Source organism: Hyaena hyaena, unplaced genomic scaffold (genome assembly GCF_003009895.1).
Source record: "Hyaena hyaena isolate Hyena2069 unplaced genomic scaffold, ASM300989v1 scaffold_30, whole genome shotgun sequence".
Classification (NCBI taxonomy): Eukaryota; Metazoa; Chordata; class Mammalia; order Carnivora; family Hyaenidae; genus Hyaena; species Hyaena hyaena.
Genome location: NW_024080662.1, coordinates 4,901,994 through 4,920,167, shown reverse-complemented (window position 1 = coordinate 4,920,167; position 18,174 = coordinate 4,901,994). Strand labels below are relative to the sequence as shown.

The following is an 18,174-nucleotide window of genomic DNA, read 5'->3' as shown; positions in this document are numbered from 1 at the left end:
GTGACCAGGTTGCAGGACGAAGAGTAAGAGCGCCCCGTGGCGGGCGACCAGACACCCACCCGTTCGGTGTCCGTACTCTGGGAGGGAACCTGGCGCGGTGGGTTTGCGGGGTGCTTCTGCAGCAGCAGCGCCGGCGTCGCGCGGAACCGTGGTGCTGAACCGGGAGGAAGCGTCGAGAGTAAGCCGCTCTCGCCTTCCTAGAGAGGAGACCGCCGCGGGGCGGCCCGGCGCGGGCTGCTGACGTCACGGCGGCCCGGGCGCAGTCCAGGCCGCCTGCGAGCCGCCGGACGCTCGAGGGGCGCGACCTTGGCGGGCGGCGCCGTGGCCGGCCCCCGGGGGGTCGAGTCGGCCGTGCCAGGCTGCGGCGATCTCGCGGCGCCACCGTCGGGGCCGGGCCCGCGCCCCCCGCAGCGCCTCTTCCTTCCCGGCGCACGGGAACCTTTGGAGCAGGGGTCGGGCGCCGCGAAGAGGGACAGGAGAAGGCTGTTCGAGAGCCCTGGTCTGGGAGTCGGGAGACCCGGGTTCCGTTTGTACGTACTCGAGGGAGGAAGCGGACTTCTGAGTGTGTCAGTATTCTGATTTCCAGAAGCGAATGCTATTCCTTGCTTTTCCAGTTGACAAAGTTGCGTGGGTTGAATGAGTGTATGTGAGAGTTAGCAATTTCCTTTACGTTTTTATTCATCTCTAATACCAATAGAATAGGTACTATGTGAAGGCATATTTAACAGCAGGCACTATTTGTTGAAGACATTTTCCTAAATACTTGCGTGTATTAACTCATTCATGCATCATCACAACCCTATGAAGTAGTCATCCACGCCATATAACATTTGAAAGAAGAGCTCAGAAAGGTTAGGTAATTTGCCCAAGATAACTCGGCTAATAAATAGTCGAACAGGGATTCAAACCCAGAGAGTACTGGCCCGGGAGCCCGTGTCATACTTATCTTCAAGGTCAGTGGAGGAAGACATTTATCAGAGCATCAAAACAGTGGCAAGTGCTACCGTAGAGCCACGTGAAATCCTTTGAAAATCTAGAGGAGAAAGGGCATCGCAAGTCAAAAATTTTCCACCAACGAGTACAGTAGTTCACATATTAGCTGAATATTAAAGTTGAGTTGCAGTTTGAAACGAATTCGTTTGTTCAGTGTCAGATAGGAGGTGCTGGTAGATCGGGATGGATTAGACTGGTAACAGATCTGTGCCTTTTACTACAGGCTTCTTTCCATTCAGACAGAGTTCGTAAGACCTTTCCTCTGAAGAGGGGTCCTGAACATCTTCTAAAAGACTCCCCCTGTCCTTTCTTGGAGATTCTGCTTCACATAGATGCAGTCTTATTTTCCTGAAATTCCTCTACTTCTATTCTGGAATGATAACCGTAGGGGAGTTTCCTTGCTGTTTTCTCAGCCTTTTCACAAGAAAAGCTGATCTAACTGTTTGATCCATAGTAGCTGCTCAATTAGTATGTTTCAAATAAATGAACTCAATAAGCAGCCTCAATCAAAGATGGACTGGACTTGAGGTTTTTGCTCTTTTCCCATCTGTTTTTAGAATCCTTTAGAATCAGAGGATCACTGTATGTTGCTACTAGTTTTCCACTTTCATTTCACAGATATGAAAACAAATCACAGATGAAATCAAGTGACTAGCTTCAGGTCATTGAACAAGTTAGTGGCAGAGCCCTGACTAGAATCCAGACTTCTTGACTCAGGCCAGTGTTTGTTCTAATGCCCTCTACCTTAGCCTCACAGCTTTTGACTACTGAAGTCAATGGCTTTTCCAGTAGGTTTGGGCGGGGGTGTGGGGGGAGGGGGCTTTGGTTCCAACTGTATCTCCTGTGGAGGAATTTTTACCCTAGGATAGTCCTTAGGAGCACCTGCCCCCTTTCTTTGTGCATTGTCAGGTCTCTTAGAAGACTACCCACTTACTGATTTTTGTCATTGGTGATGCTCTTTTTAGGAGAATAATGATATTCTTCATTCAGACTTAAATTATTTGGTTAGGGATGGGCTATTCCTGAGTTCCTCTGAATCTAGAAGCTAACAGTTTGTGGGTGCTTTTTTCTCCTGCCTTCATGCCTTAGATTCCTACCCTTCCTGAAGAGAAGTTTCCAGAAGACAAACCAGTGTCGCTTGTGTTCCTAACAGCTTATCTCTGGGTAAGTGAAATCTAAGTAGAGAGCCCACGATGGGTTGTTAGGGGTGCTCATTCAGAAGTGGTGGCAGACCTACAGTGGGACCCACCAGTGACCACCACACCTAAACTCTGCAGACTAAAAACACAGACCCACCCCGAAATGGCCCCACCCTACTCAAATCGGAGTGAGTGTGGCCCATTGTGGAAGCAGGCAATGGAGTAATTGGTTACAGGACAGATCAGAGAATGTACTAATTGTATATCACATGTACTTAAAACTGTAGCAAGAGTAGCTACCCCCTCTGTAGTTATCTGGTAGAACATCTGGCAACTTCCTTGAACTGCTGAGTATAATGCCTTAACAGTGTAGCAGTGAGATGTGGTTAAACTGGTAGTAAATTACTGGAAGACCCATCACAAAGGTTATTTAAGTGTCTCCTCAGAGAATATGAATGGGCTTCTGGCTCTGTTTGGAACAAGAGCCTAAGTAATAGCAACTTCCATTGTTATTATGCATCAGAAGGCAAAATAGAGCCTGGGGATCTGTTAAATTCAGTAAGAAAAGCACTGTGTGAACTGGATTCGTAGGTTATGGGAACTCTGTGAACAGATTGTGACTACTTATGGTCTGAGGTATTCAGTGTAATTTAATATGTATGCATAATATATGTACACATGTATATGCCTAGAAGAGAGGTCATCAGAAAACCAACTATTTTCACTAGGTGGTGGGATTTCAAGTACTTTCCTTTGTGGACTGTCTTTTAGAATGAGTATACATTAGTTGTAACTGTAATAAAACAAAACTTTTTGAGACAATAAAAATAAAGGAAAGAAAAGTGTGGTGAGAGTTTGGGTTTTATGTTTAGCCATTTAAACCATGTGGAGTTAATTTTTGTATACAGTGTATCTGTACTGGAAGTTTATACAGAAGATATTCAATATGTTTAACCGCCAGTGTGGTATAGTATTGTCCAGTCAGATGAGTCTCTGACTATGTACAATTTGTGCAGAGATACCAGTGTGTACCAACTCTCAACCCCAGTAGATCCATATATACCAAAAAAAAAAAAAAAAAAAAAAATCTTGAAGACATGTTCTTTACTGGAGGAAAAAAAAGCAAATAGCACAGCAGAACTTATAGAACAATTTTATTGATGCAGAGAGAAGCAAATGGTATGTGTATAAAAATATATAGTAAAAAGACTGAATGAATCTACTCCAAACTTAATAATGATAATCTCTGGGAAGGGATTGAGTTTGTTTGGGTAGGGTGGGGTAGTGATAAAAAATGACAGTTCATCCTACATACTTCTGTATTATCTAAGTATTTTAAAGTGAGGATATATTCATGTGTAACTTATATTAAAAAAAATAAAATAAAAAGGGGCCTCGGAGAAGAATGTGTCAGTGTCTCTATCACCATGTGCTGATGTGTGGCATGTGAATATCTGTTCTCAGATTCTGTGACCTTAGAGCATCAGGATTTCAGAGTCTGATGCCATTGAGATCATCTAAGTATTTCTCTTTCTCCAGTTTTAAAAAATCTTTGTTTATGTTTTGTTTCTTTCTTTTTTTAAAAAAAATTTTTATTTATTTCTAGGAGAGAGAGAGAGAGACAGCATGAGCAGGGGAGGGTCAGAGAGAGACGGAGATACAGACTCCGAAATAGGCTCCAGGCTCTGAGCTGGCAGTCAGCACAGAGCCCGACGCGGGGCTCGAACCCACGAACCGCGAGATCATGACCTGAGTGAAAGTCGGACGCTTAACCGACTAAGCCACCCAGGCGCCCTGTGTTTTATTTATTTCTGAGAGAGAGAGAGAGAGACAGAGACCGAGACAGAGACAGCATGAACAGGAGGGTCAGAGAGAGAGGGAGATACAGAATCTGAAACAGGCTCCAGGCTCTGAGTTAGCTGTCAGCACGGAGCCCAACTTCGGGCTCAAACCCGTGAACTGTGAGATCATGACCTGAGCTGAAGTTGGACGCTTAACCGACTGAGCCACCCAGGTGCCCCTCTCTTTCTCCAGTTCTAAGTAGTGTCCTGATGACAATGACTTGGTTCCCATACAGGTTTTCTGTAGTGGAGAGAATGTGTCAACCAGCCGGACACTGAGCATATCAGTTTTTCAGTATAGATCAGCAAAGTGACTTTCTGTTTTCTACATCATCCTGTGAATTTGATTAGTATACATCAGATTCTGAAGCACCTCATTAGCGTCAAAGGTGAGGCCACATTCTGGACCATGATGGTATAGTCAAGTTACTGTCCAATGGGAATCTCTTCCCCAAGGACCACCCCATCCTAATTTTTCTCTAAACAAAACAGTGATATCTTACTTGCTTTCAGTAAGCAAGGCTCTAGTTTTTAAACCTAATGATCTTCCAGTTGGACATACGGGGAGAGCTACAGATGCTGAATGTTTTGGAGAGAGGTCCAAAGAGACACCCATGAAGGTGAGTGAATAGGAGGGACTGGGGTGATGGACCAGTAAAAGTAACAGCCTGAAATATCATTCAAATCTTAAAAGAGAAACTCTAAATGTCACTAGACAATGATGTAATAAGCTTGTACTTTCTTAAGCAGCATGAGCAAGATACTGCATATAGGCATCCTAAGGAAATGAAATTACTTTTCATCTGTGTTTTGAGGAGTAGAGACTATTGGTAGGTAGTAATTTTCCCTAACAGTTTACCCAGGATTAGTTATACTTGCCCATTTCATATTCTACTATTTATCACTCTGGATGATCCTAAATTACCTGGATTCATTTTTAGTATTTGAGTGTTTCAGAATCAATCATGATAGGGAATTTGATAGATTTCCCAAGATCTGTCACTACTTAATCTCTTCTCCCTATTACCTAATCTTTTCCCTAGGTCATTGTGATCCATCTCCATTATTGCAAAGAGGATAAAATCAAGATTCTACAATGCAAGTCCCTTGTTCTACACAGAGGACATCGTCCTTCATGATTTTTTTTTTCCAGGCAAAAAGACCAAGCCTGATGCAACAAACAGTGTTAAGTGACTTGTGGAAGATGTCAAGGGTCAAGGAAGCTGGTCAGCAGGGGTTTCTATTTGGAGAAGGCGAAGCTGCATGCTAGGCAAGGAGGAGGGGCTTCCTGCAGGAATGCGTGAGAGGACAGTACATGGACACACACACACAGAACTTTCCCAGGACAGTGTTACTGTGACCACAGTCATCTCTGAGAAAGTACCTTGTAAATATCATGAATCCGAGAGACATTTTCCTGTAAACCTGCACCCAATGGACAGATGTTCCTTTACTGTGTTACAAGCAGCACGAGTGCCTGCCGGATTTCACTGCAATGAACTGTCAGAGACTTAACACGAAGAAGAAACCTTCAAAGTGTAGTGAATGTGGGAAATTCTTTACTCAGAGATCATCTCTAACTCAGCACCAGAGGATTCACACAGGAGAGAAGCCCTATGTGTGTAGCGAATGCGGAACTTGTTTCCGTAAACAGTCAAATCTTACTCAGCATTTGAGGATTCACACAGGAGAGAAACCTTATAAATGTAATGAATGTGAGAAAGCCTTTCAAACAAAAGCAATCCTCATTCAGCATCTGAGAATTCATACTGGAGAGAAACCCTATAAATGCTCTGAATGTGGCAAAGCTTTCTGTCAGAGCCCCTCCCTTATCAAACACCTGCGTGTTCACACTGGAGAGAAACCTTACAAATGCCTTGAATGTGGCAAAGCCTTCAGTCAGAGCATTTGCCTTACTCGTCATCAGAGAAGTCACTCTGGAGATAAACCGTATAAGTGTAATGAGTGTGGGAAAGCCTTTAATCAGAGTGCATGCCTCATGCAGCACCAGAGAATTCACTCAGGAGAGAAGCCCTACACATGTACTGAGTGTGGTAAAGCCTTCACTCAGAACTCTTCCCTTGTTGAACATGCGAGAACTCACACTGGAGAGAAACTTTACAAGTGTAGTGAGTGTGACAAAACTTTCCGCAAGCAAGCACACCTTAGTGAACATTACAGAATTCACACTGGAGAAAAACCTTACGAGTGTGTTGGATGTGGGAAATCCTTCAGGCACAGTTCTGCACTTGTTCGACATCAGAGGCTTCATGGTGGAGACTAAAACTTGGGATATAACCCGTGTGGAAAGATTTGTATTAAAATGCCACACCCTCACCCCCAAATTCTTAGGAGTTGAAGACTAAGTCTTCAGCTGGGATGAATGTTCGATATGTTGAACAAGACGCAATGTGTCCTGAAAGTAAGAAAGTAGACTCATAGTCTTGAGTTTGATGCCTTCTCTGCCACTTAATGGGTGTGTGAACTGATCCTCTCTGAGCCTGTTTGCCCCATCCTCCTCAAAAGAATAATGACAATATTTATCTTGAGAATAGAATGAGTTGTATGTAATAAATAACTGCCATTAATTGGTTTTGAGTTATAGGATATTCCAAAAGTATATAAATCTGGCTACTGAAAACAAGCAATGTTTAGCATTACTTTTGGTTCTTGATGTATTTTTTCTTTTTTTCTTTATTTTTGAGAGAGAGAGACAGACAGCATGAGCAGTGGAGGGTCAGAGAGAGAGGGAGACACAGAATCCGAAACAGGCTCCAGGCTCTGAGCTGGCTGTCAGCACAGAGCCCAACGCGGGGCTCAAACCCATGAACTGTGATACCATGACCTGAGCTGAAGTCGGACACCTAACCGAGTGAGCTACCCAGGCGCCCCTTGATGTATTTTTTTAAAATGTTCATTTATTTTTGAGAGAGAGAGACAGAGCATGAGCACAGGAGGGAAGACAGACGGAGACACAGAATCAGAAGCAGGCTCCAGGCTCTGAGCTGTCAGCACAGAGCCTGACGTGGAGCTTGAACTCACGAATCATGAGATCATGACCTGAGCTGAAGTCAGACACTTAACAGACTGAGACACCTAAGCATCCCTTGGTATATTTTTTTAAGAGCATTCTTTATTTCAGTCTCTCTTTCTCTCCCCCCCTTTTTTTTTTTGGTAAAGTAATCTCTATGCCCAACATCGAGCTCAAACTCGTAACCCCAAGATCAAGAGTCACATGCTTTTCTGACTGAGCCAGTCAGGTACCCTTTAACATTCTTGAAATTGGGCTATGCTTTCATGCTTAATCTATAGAATGTTATTTAGACTATATTTAGATTTAAATAGAACACAATATAAGACTGGTTTATCCTTGAGAAGATTCAGATTTCATCTGAGAAAAAGGAAATTATTGGGATTTGAGTGGACGTTGTACAGTGGACTCCTGGGTACCTTGAAGAGCTTTCTTTTGATTTTGTTACCACTCACTGTTGGATCTTAAGTCACTTCAAGCTCTAGACTTCTCTCTTCCATGAAAAGAAAAGCCTTGCTGATGCTAACTGAATAAAAACTCGTGTTACGGGACCTTTGTTTGGTGGGAGGAGAAGTTCTTTGAAAATAAAGAGGGGTGGAAATAGCATGTTGATTAGTATGTGGCTGTGCTTGCTTGGAATTTGTGAAACTGAATAAAGAAAGCCTCACTTAAAATGGAGTTGGGCGCCCAGAAGGGGGAGCTCACACATTCCACACCTCGCAGCCCTTTGCAGAACCAAAAGAAAGAGCCATACCTTGCATTCCTAACAGGGAATAAGCCTACTCTACTAACCCCCTTGGGAGGAAAGCGGATTTTTCTCGTTGCCGGGCAATAGCCCAGCCAACGTGACTGTCACAGCTCGGCCGGTGGAAAGCCACTACACTTCAGACAGCCAGTGTGCGCTCACGGAATTTTGTTGATAACAACTCCTCCCAATTCCCTGCTTTCCCTGTAAAAGAACGGTCCTCTCCTTTGTTCTCCTGACTTGCCTATGGTTTTATGCTTGCACGTCCTGAATTGCAACCATCTACTGTTCTCAAATAAATCCATTCTGCTGGTAAAATAACTTTTACTTTTGAAGTGAACAAATTCTAGGAGCACGACGGTAAAGGGGGCGTCTTAAGGGAACAGGAGGGTAGGGGACGTGGAGTTCTCAGGTGTCGGCAAGAGGTACCACTGAGCAGCAAGTTCTGGTTTATTCTTCTCATGGGTCAACGAGTCCAGAGGTTGGCAGTCCGTGGCCGCTGGAGCTGCTCCTCCCGGCACGCCATCAGGGCACGCCATCAGGACCCAAGCGCCTCGAGTCCTCCCACCTCCCACCCTCTGCCACCCAGAGCAAAGGGCTGCCCTCCTTAGGCCAAAAAATGCCTCTATGTTCCATGTATGTGCTCTTGGCAGTATGTAGTGAGGACAAAGGTTCATGCTTGCCAAATCTGCTTTTTTGTATCAAACACCTGGAAGCTTTATTAAGTAAATTCACTTGTAGCTCTCTTTTTTTTAATGTTTATTTGGGGGCAGGGGAGGGAGGGAGCAGAGTGCCAGCAGGGGAGGGGCAGAGAGTGAGGGAGGCACAGAATTCAAAGCAGGCTCCAGGCTCTGAGCTGTCAGCACAGAGTCTAACACAGGGCCTGAACTCATGAAACTCAAATTCATGACCTGAGCTGAAGTCAGATGCTTAACTGACTATGCCACCCAGGTGCTCCATCTCTCTCTCTCTCTCTTTTTAATGTTTGTTTCTGAGAGTGAGTGAGAGAGAGAGAGAGAGAGAGAGCATGAACGGGGGAGGAGCAGAGGGGAGGGGGGTACAGAGGATCCAAAGCGGATCTCTGTGCTGACAGCAGAGATCCCGATGCGGGCTCAAACTCACGAGCCATGAGATCATGACCTGAGCCAAAGTTGGATGCTTATCTGAAATGAGCAACCCAGGTGTGCCCCACCCCCTTACAGTGTTATCACCTATAGTCACCATGTTATATATTAGATCCTCACTTGTATCAAGATCACTTGCATTAGGTCCTCACTTGTACAAGCCCATGTGTACCTCTAAAATTGCCAGAGCTGTTACACTGCTACCTTTAGCAGGAGCTGGGGAAGTATTCTTAACTAGCTGCATTATCATCTTCCTCATCCAAAGTGGGCTTCTGCTCATGAAGATACTGAAGATTTTGTCAATCCTCAATAGCAGTTATGCTAAGTTTTTAATTATACTGATCTGGAAAAATGCTCACATGTAAGAAGCAGGACAGAAAATATACATAACCTAATCCCAATTTTGTTTAAAAAATATAATTTACATACATACATACCCCACCCATGGAATTCCCAAAATGTTAATAGCTACAGAGTTTGCATTATGTCAAAGGGTATTGATACACAAAGTTTTTATCATACATTTTTTCTGAATTTTCTAAATTTTCTATAATGAACTTGTATTATCTTTAAATAAGAAAAAAGATGTCCTTTTAAAAAATACCCCATATACTCTAAAGGAAGACCAAGTCCAAAATATTTACACTTAGTCGGTTTCATCTTCATTGTCAAAAGAAAGGAGGGAGCTGTTTTTGATTTGCTTTGGTGAGTTCTTTTTAACGGAGTCCTGCATATTTATTTCATCTTCATTTGCCTTTTTCTTTTTTGAGCTTGCTGTTAAACCTGAGTATTTTTCCTCTGAGGAACGCTTAGCTGGTTTTCGATACACGATTCTTCCATCAGCGGTAGCTGGTTCTTCATCTGCAGCAAAGACAAAATTAAAGAACTTTCTTCTCTCATTTTGCCTTTATTGGAGCATCAAATGGAGCAAGAAAAATCTCAGATGGTATTTAAAGATGTCCTGAGTCCATTCGATCTGGTCTTCTCCACTGCTTCTAGCTATATGGTCACAAGACATGCACTCACTTAATAAAAACTCACTTCCTGAAGTATTCCATAACATAGCCAGTCCCCAATTGGTTATAATCTGGCTATATTTTTAAGTATTTTGAAAAGCGATTGTTTGAAATGCTAGCATTTTTCCTTAAGGCAACATAATAAATATTTAGGAATAATGAAAAATATACCATCTAGCATACTACACTTTGGGCACTGGTTAAATAAATACATCTATTGACTAATTTGTAAACCTAACCACTTTTTTTTTTAAATTTTTAAATGTTTTTTATTTATTTCTGAGAGAGAGAGAGAGAGAGAGAGCGTGAGCAGGGGAGAGTCAGAGAGAGAGGGAGACACAGAATCTTAAGCAGTCTCCAGGCTCTGAGCTAGCTGTCAGCACAGAGCCCGACACGGGGCTCGAACCCATGAACTGTGAGCTCATGACCTGAGCCGAAGTTGGACGCTTAACCGACTGAGCCACCCAGGCGCCCCCTAACCACGTTTTTTTTTTTTTTTTTTTTAAACAGGATATTTTTGTTTAAGTTTGCACTTAATCCTGTAACAACCCAATAAAGTAGGTACCATTAATGTCTCCATTTTACTGATGAGGGAAGTGAGGCTGAGAGGTGAAATAACTTGTTCAAGATCACACATCTGGTGAGTGTTAAAGGCGAAGTTTGAACCTAGGACCGTCTCCTTCAAACATACCATATTATGACATAAGATAATTTCGTATTTCAGGCCCCTTAAATTGTTAGGGAAAAAATCAGATTACTTTCAGACATACCTGCTTTGGAAGCCTTTATTTCTGCTTTAATTTTCATGACTTCTTCAGCTGACAGGTCTCCCTTTTTTAAAACCACCACTTGGGGCTGTTCATCTTCTTTGTCACTGTGATCAGCATCTTCATCTGGGAGCTGAAGCTGGATTCTCTGGGGGAAAACACAAACACCATACGTAGACTGCTGACCTTGAACCAAATACAACCACGGTCTCTGTGAGATACTGTAATTACTAAGGGAGAAGGGTAACTTTATTGACTAAATGTACTTGGCAGTGAATTTCCAAGTAACTCTTAAGAGCCTGACCCTGCCACACTGGGGAGATCTACCTGCCAGTTTCCCTAAAGTGCCTGCCTAAAGGGACTAATTTCCATCCCAGTAGGACCCCAGCTGGCTGCTCCCAGTGTCTCTCTGCTTCATGTGCTGCCCACTCAGCCGACTCAGGGGAGTGCTGAACCACATCATTCTGTTCGCTTTCACCAACTGTTTTCACTTCCATCTCTTCTCAGAGTCGGACAAAAAATACTCAACACCCAAGGACAGAAGGCAGCAAGTCAAAGGTGCTCTTTCTTCCACCTCTGATTATCTCTTCTCCCTTCTGACAGCTTCAGTCGGGTGAGTATCCTACAGCCCTTTCCTAAGTGTATATAAATACAGGAGTACAGAAAACATTCTGTATGCAAAAAGAATATTGTACATACTATGTGACTTGCTTTCTTTTCTTCATGAAATTTCCCAAAGATGAAAGTACAGAGAAGACCAACAGAAACCATGTACTCACTATACACGTTACAAGTGGGAACCTTTGGTCAGTTGATTCATTTTCTTTTTTTTTTTTTTTTTTTTAATTTTTTAATTTTTTTTTTATTTTATTTTTTTTTTTAAGGTTTTTATTTCTAGGAGAGAGAGAGAGAGAGACAGCGTGAGCAGGGGAGGGTCAGAGAGAGAGGGAGTCACAGACTGAAACAGGCTCCAGGCTCTGAGCTGGCAGTCAGCACAGAGCCCGACGCGGGGCCCGAACCCACGAACCGCGAGATCATGACCTAAGCGAAAGTCGGACGCTTAACCGACTAAGCCACCCAGGCGCCCCTAGTTGATTCATTTTCAATAGATGTCAGATACTGTAAAAGCCCCACTTCCCCCATTTTTTTTTTAAGTTTAATTGACAGAGAGAAAGAGGGACAGCTCAATGCATGCGCTCATGTGGGGGAGGGGCAGAGAGGAAGGGAGAGAATTCCAAGCTGGCTCTGTACTGTCAGTGCAGAGCCTGACTCGGGCCTCGAACTCTCGAACTGTGAGATTATTACCTGAACTGAAACCAAAGAGTCGGATGCTTAACCAACTGAGCCACCTAGGCACCCCAGCAAATTACTTTTTTAATTTTATTTTATTTTTTACTTTATTTCTTAAAACAGGCTTCATGCCCCGTGCAGAGCCCAGTGTGGGGCTTGAACTCACAACCCCGAGATCAAGAGCCAAGATCGAGAGTCAGATGCTTAACCAACTGAGCCACTCCGGCACCCTGCACCCCAACTTTTTTACTCAAAAATATTTTTGTATAGTAACTTGGAATTATCTATTAATATGAAATTGTCTATTTTAAAAATCACTGCCTACTATTTAACTATATATATAGTCATCTCATGGTTTATTTGACCAGTACCCCGTACATAAAAATTTTGGTTGTTTCTAGTTTTTTCCACTATGCACACATTTTTGTTTACTTTTTCTACTATGCACTTATTTCTGTTCAATTTTGGAAACTCATATGTAAGATAAATTTCTGGAAGTGGAGTTGCCAGGTTGAAAGGTATGTACACCCATCACACATTATTCCAATAACTTGATACTCCACCTCTCACAGAGCCTTGTCTGCCAGACAGAGCCACAAAGCCCTACGGCATCTGGCCTAGAAACACCGCTTTCTCCTACGCCATACTCACGGCCTCCAGACTCCAGCCGAGTTGGAGGATTACAGATACATGAGCATATTAGCTCCTCTGCCTCCCTGGTCTCTGAACCAGCCCCACTGCCCCTGGTGCATACATGCTCAAGCCGCCTTCTAGACTTCGATTCTTTAGAAGTACTTTCCTGATCTCACCTTGTCTTCCTTCTCACACTGCGCATAGCTCATAGGGAACATGTACCAGACTGAGTTACCAATATTTTACTTTCTTTTTTTTTTTAATGTTTTATTTATTTCTGAGACAGACAGCATGAGCAGGGGAGGGTCAGAGAGAGAGGGAGACACAGAATCTGAAACAGGCTCCAGGTTCTGAGCTGGCTGTCAGCACAGAGCCCGATACAGGGCTCGAACCCACGAACCGCGAGATCATGACCTGAGCCGAAGTCGGACGCTTAACCAACTGAGCCACCCGGGTGCCCCATGACTTACCAATATTTTCCTCTCTGGTCCTGTTAGGTTAGCTCCTTTGAGGTACTTGTGTTTAATGTCTGTACCTAGAGGCACAGAGCCTGGCAGACAGCAGGGGCTCAAGAAGTGTTTGTTGATCTATTCATGAATGACTAATAGAATGAAAGATGATGAACTACTACCTAAAAGCGCTGGCTGGCAGGTTACTCACAGGCAAATTCACTCATTTTGTCTACATCCCAAGTCACGGTGCATTCTCTTTAATAATATCCATGTGAGTTCACAGATTATTCATTAGTTTTGCATATTTTTTTCTGAGAGTTTCCAATAAATGATCACAAAGTAGTGAGTAACTAATAAGTATTAAATTTTTAAAAAATGTTTATTTATTTTGAGAGAGAGAGAGAGAGAGACAGAGCATGAGCAGGGGAAGGGCAGAGAGAGAGGGAGACAGAATCCGAAGCAGACTCCAGTCTCTGAGCACAGAGCCCGGCACGGGTCTCAAACTCACTAACTGTGAGATCATGACCTGAGCCGAAGTTGGATGCTTAACCGTCTGAGCCACCCAGGAGCGCCAGTAAGTATTTTATTTTATTTTATTTATTTATTTATTTATTTTTTTGTTTGTATTTCTTTTTTTTTTGTTTTACAAATAGTTTATTGTCAAATTAGATTCCCCTAGTAAGTATTTTAACCAAGGAAATGGGACAGTGAAATAAAATAAATCCTGGGGTGCCTGGCTGGTTCAATCAGTAGAGCATGCGACTCTTAATCTTGGGGTTGTGAGTTCAAGTCCCACAACGGGTATAGTGATTATTTAGAAATAAAATCTTTAAAAAAAAAATTCCTGGTGTTCATTTTATTGAGAATCATTAATTCTGACTCTTCTCTTTTTGTTTACATGACTGGCTGGAAAATAAGAAATACAGTTAAGGAAACAGTGGCTGCTCAAAGCCACTCCTGAATTAACTCTCAAGAAGGTGAATAAGGTAATTTAACTCGATTATATAATGATTTCCTATGAAACTTCTTTTTGTTAACAGATTAATAGAACGATGATTATACTGCCAACCTGATTAAGAGCACAGTTGGTTTCTCAAACACAGAAACATGGGGGCATTTGTCTATGGAAGAGTCTTTTGCATAAGTTTAAATCACTGATATAAATTGGAAGGTACCACCCGCACCCCAAGTTCTCCGAAAACAGCATTCCCAGCTAGAATCTTCAGGGTGTTAATTATGCACACATGATCATCGCAAGGACCTCAAGCAAACTATATAATTAGGTCTTATAGTCTCCTCATTGCTGAATCCGTATCTCTTTTCTCAAATCTCAACCTCTTTGTCATCTTCACTGTTTTTTGGTCCCGGGGATCAGTCACTCCCTGATCACATTCTAACCAAAAATGGCTCCTTGTTGCCGACTGAAGAGTCCATCTGGCTTTCCCTCCAACCCGTTCTTCAATCACACAGTCCATGATTTACCATCTTTTCTTTTCTTTTGTTTTAAAAGATTTTATTTTTAAGTAATCTCTACATCCAACACGGGGCTACAACCCTGAGATGAAGAGTCACACGCTCCCCTGACTGAGCCAGCCAGATGCCCTGCTGACTCACCATCTTTACATCTTTATCCACCCTTCTAATCTATCTCTACCTGCTCACCTACCCATGCTCAAGATTCAGTCCAAGTATCCCTTCCTCAGTGAAGCATTGCCTCATGACAAGCACAGTCAATATAACTGGTCACCTACTACTTAGTCCAGGCACTGTGCCAGGTGCTGGGAAAATAACGAAAGATTAAGACACGATCTTAGAGAGTTTGATTTAGTGGTGACAATACACAGGAAAGGAAGTAGTTGTAACAAAAAGATGAATATCACAGATATGGACAAAGTGAAGAGAAAAACAGAGGAAAAGTAATTGTTTGGAGGAGATTTGAAGAGGTTCACAGAGGTGGTGACCTGTGAAGGTGGAGATGAAGCAGGGAAGAAAGTATTAAAAAGAATATGGCATTCTGGAGATACATCTCTTTGTTCTTTCATTTTCTTTCACAATGCCTGGGCTTAGCACATACTCATTGGATTGAATGATTTAATACAAGTCAATCTTGTTTCCTTTACTAAACTCTAAGTGACTTGAGGGGCAGGTATTAGTGAAAGTGCTAGACACAGAGTGCTAAATAAATAATTTCTCCACACATCCCCTAAGCATAAGAGTCTCTTCCTATTGAAAGAGATAGGGCAGGTTTTGGCTTGAACCAGTTAGGGCTGAAGCCTGGGAGGGCTCAGAATTGATTCCCACACATCCCCATCCTTAAACTATTCAGGTGCTGCTCTTTCCTAAAGCTCCTCTCTATTTAGATCCAAGATATTCTTAAACATACTTTTGCGGGGGGGGGCGGAGGGAGGAAAGGGGTGTGGTTGTTAAACAATAAAGCATAACAATAGATCCAGGGCATTCTTCCAAAGATCCAGACTCGAGGCCTAGGACATCAGGTCATTTGATAGAGAGGCCTCAGTTCCTTTATCTGGAAAATGGGACTATGCTACCGCCAATCCTGCTAACTACAGGTTTTGGGATAAGCAAATAAGAGAGAGAAAAGTGATCTTTCTTTTTTTTTTTAATTTTTAAAAAATGTTTTATTTATTTCTGAGAGAGTGAGTGAGCAGGGGTGGGTCAGAGAGGGAGGGAGACACAGAATCTGAAACAGACTCCAGGCTCTGAGCTGGCTGTCAGCACAGAGCCCGACGCGGGGCTCGAACCCACGAACTGTGAGATCATGACCTGAGCCCAAGTCGGACGCTTAACCAACTGAGCCACCCAGGCGCCCCAAAAGTGATCTTTCTTAATCATCTACCAAGGACGAGGCGCTTTACCTGCGTCAAGTCATTTTCAAGAATACAACAGCACTATGAAAAACGACAAATATCTTCCAGGGTATACGAGGCTGTAGTAACTTGAAGAGGACCAGCCTGGGGCCTGAAGCCCATCCAGATAGGGGACTGGGTGCAGGGGAGGGGAGGGGCCCGTCAGTGCCAGGCCTCCAAGTCTTGGCAGAAGCCGGAAGTAGCGGGGAGGGCAGCGTTTCTCGGGTAAGGCGACTGGCCTGGGCTCACCTTGGTCTCCACGGTGGGCCCTTCCTTGTAGCCGACCCGTTCCTTAAAGCGGGCCAGGAACGCCGGCTCGGCTGGCCGCACGTACGAAACCTGGTTCCGCTTGCTCATGGCTGTCCCGGGGAAAGAGACAGGTTCCCCAGGGCCGCCGGAGAGTGTGCATTGGTTATGGCGCCTACTCGTGACGTCACGCAGTCCCCGCCCCCTGGCCGGAGGCCGGGCAACATGGCAGCCTCCTTGATGGCGTCACCGTCCGACCCGAGCGCCAAATTCAAATCTGCGGCCATCTTGAGCGTGCGGAATCCCGACGCGCCGCGCGGCTGGAGGTGTGGGTATCCGCTGCCTTGGTCTCGGGATCGAGGGGTGAGGGCGCCATGGCGCCCGGCTGCAAAAGTAAGTAAGGAGTTCCGGTTTCATGACCCCCGTCTCCGCCCCCAAATACAACTGGGAAGGACCGCAACCCCGGCCGCCCGCAGGGTTCCAGGCTGGGCGTGAAGGGCAGGAGCCGACCTAGCGGCTCGGGGCGTTTGGGGCCTCTCTCCGACCCTCAGACCATACGCGGCTCGAACAGCTATCCGCCCTTCTCTCTGTTTTGGGCGCACGCCACAAGGCAGGCACAGTTCTAGGCGCTTGGGCTGAGCAGGGAACCGGAGAGCCCTCCCCCCAGGGGCTCGACGCCCAGCGACCTGCTGGTTCTTCCGTCCCGTTCTCCGTTCTGGCATTTCGTCGCTGCCCTATCTATTCCCGTGGCCCGATCGGGGCTGCTTACGTATCCTTGCCTGAGGTCGGCCGTGGCTCTCACCACCTTCTCCGCGTTTCCACATCACTGAGTGTCCTGAATGGGAGAACTCTTCACGTTCCAAGCACGTCTTTGTCTTCTGGAGGGTCTCCTGTACAGTCTCCTCGGATAAGCACAGGATATCTTTATATTATCACAAATTCCTGTTTTCTTCCCAAGGGGACCCGTTCCGTTTCTTCCTTTTTCCTTTGGAGAGAAGCACTGCCGATTTTGATAAACTCTCCGATTTTCACTGATTTCTTCGTCCTTTGGCGTTCCCGTGGACGTGCCCGTCTCTTACATTGCCTAGTCCTTTAAAGATTAGATTTTGAGCTAATTCAATGGATCTTCGTGAATGATATGAATGGTAATGAGGAGAGTCCTATGTTAGAAGATGGAAGAAGCTAAATTTGTGGTCTTTGATGAAACTTCCAACAACTTTAACGCTTGCAGCTGTCAGTTGTAATTGTTTTCTGATGGATTTGTTGTTTTCGTTAACTTTTTAGGTCATCACATTGTGCTCTTTTTTTCCATCTGAAATGTTTCTCTTCCCTCATTTTCAGTATTCAGGGAATATTAGCACATACATTGGTTCGTTTGTGGACTGAAATGTTCAGTGTGCATTCTGCACAACCACGGTATTCTGTAAATCTGGACACAAAGAGAGTTGATAACCTGTGATAAAATTAGAGCTTGTGTTTACATAATGGAAAGTGACATTTGCATGTCACTATGAAAGGACTCTGTCCTATCTATGTGCATCACTTTCTAGAAGTGATGGGAACAAGCGTATTCACAATTCACAACTCTGTTGTGTGAAAATGATTATTTCCATGAGAAACGCTTCTGTTCCTTGAAGTCTCTTAGCAACGTCCAGGTTGATGACATCCCAGATGCTGCCTTCATTCCCAGCAGCCCAGGGATCAGGAGCAGGACTTGGGAACCCAGACAGTGCTCTCTGCCACTTTTGCTTTTGCCAAAGGGACAGAGGGACTGTTTTTTTGCTGCCAACTCTTGGAGAAGCTGTGAAGGACAGGCAGGTGGGGAATTGGGCAATCTGGTGTATTTCCCACATTCATTTGCTTGAGGGGGTATAGCTGCAAAGGGTAATTTCCAGAACAGTTGTTCCGCGGTGAATATTTGCTTTGAGGATCTGTGGTATGAAATTAAGAATAGAAATTAAGATGGTTTTTTATTTTTTAATGTTTTATTTATTTCTGAGAGACAGCATGAGCAGGGGAGGGTCAGACAG

The 18,174-nt window shown here is 44.1% G+C and overlaps 2 protein-coding genes and 1 long non-coding RNA gene across 3 annotated transcripts in view; 2 read left to right on the top strand and 1 right to left on the bottom strand.

Annotated features, from left to right (window-relative positions):
* The first annotated feature begins 261 nt into the window (after positions 1 to 261).
* On the top strand, positions 262 to 6,653 carry LOC120229329. The gene is made up of 3 exons (XR_005527713.1): positions 262 to 530; positions 2,083 to 2,157; positions 5,017 to 6,653. It is a non-coding gene; the product is annotated as an uncharacterized LOC120229329 (long non-coding RNA).
* A 2,530-nt stretch (positions 6,654 to 9,183) lies between these two features.
* On the bottom strand, positions 9,184 to 16,324 carry KIAA1143 (KIAA1143 ortholog). Its single transcript, XM_039228020.1, has 3 exons — positions 16,148 to 16,324; positions 10,660 to 10,804; positions 9,184 to 9,734 (listed from the first exon to the last, which is right to left on the bottom strand). The coding sequence occupies exons 1-3, from the start codon at positions 16,253 to 16,255 to the stop codon at positions 9,520 to 9,522; spliced, it is 468 nt and encodes a 155-aa protein (XP_039083951.1). The 5' UTR covers positions 16,256 to 16,324; the 3' UTR covers positions 9,184 to 9,519.
* Positions 16,325 to 16,476: 152 nt separating this feature from the next.
* Positions 16,477 to 18,174, top strand: part of KIF15 (kinesin family member 15) — a 68,635-nt gene continuing 66,937 nt past the window's right edge. The window contains exon 1 of the mRNA XM_039228274.1: positions 16,477 to 16,537. Coding sequence (XP_039084205.1) covers positions 16,519 to 16,537 — 19 coding nt within the window. The 5' untranslated portion in view covers positions 16,477 to 16,518. The remainder of the gene's footprint in view (positions 16,538 to 18,174) is intronic.

Coding starts and splice junctions, on each gene's coding strand:
- KIAA1143 (XM_039228020.1), bottom strand. CDS start 16,255: ATGAGCAAGCGGAACCAGGTTTCGTACGTGCGGCCAGCCGAGCCGGCG. Junction 10,805..16,147: donor GGCCCACCGTGGAGACCAAG/GTGAGCCCAGGC, acceptor GTTTTCCCCCAG/AGAATCCAGCTTCAGCTCCC. Junction 9,735..10,659: donor AATAAAGGCTTCCAAAGCAG/GTATGTCTGAAA, acceptor TCTTTGCTGCAG/ATGAAGAACCAGCTACCGCT.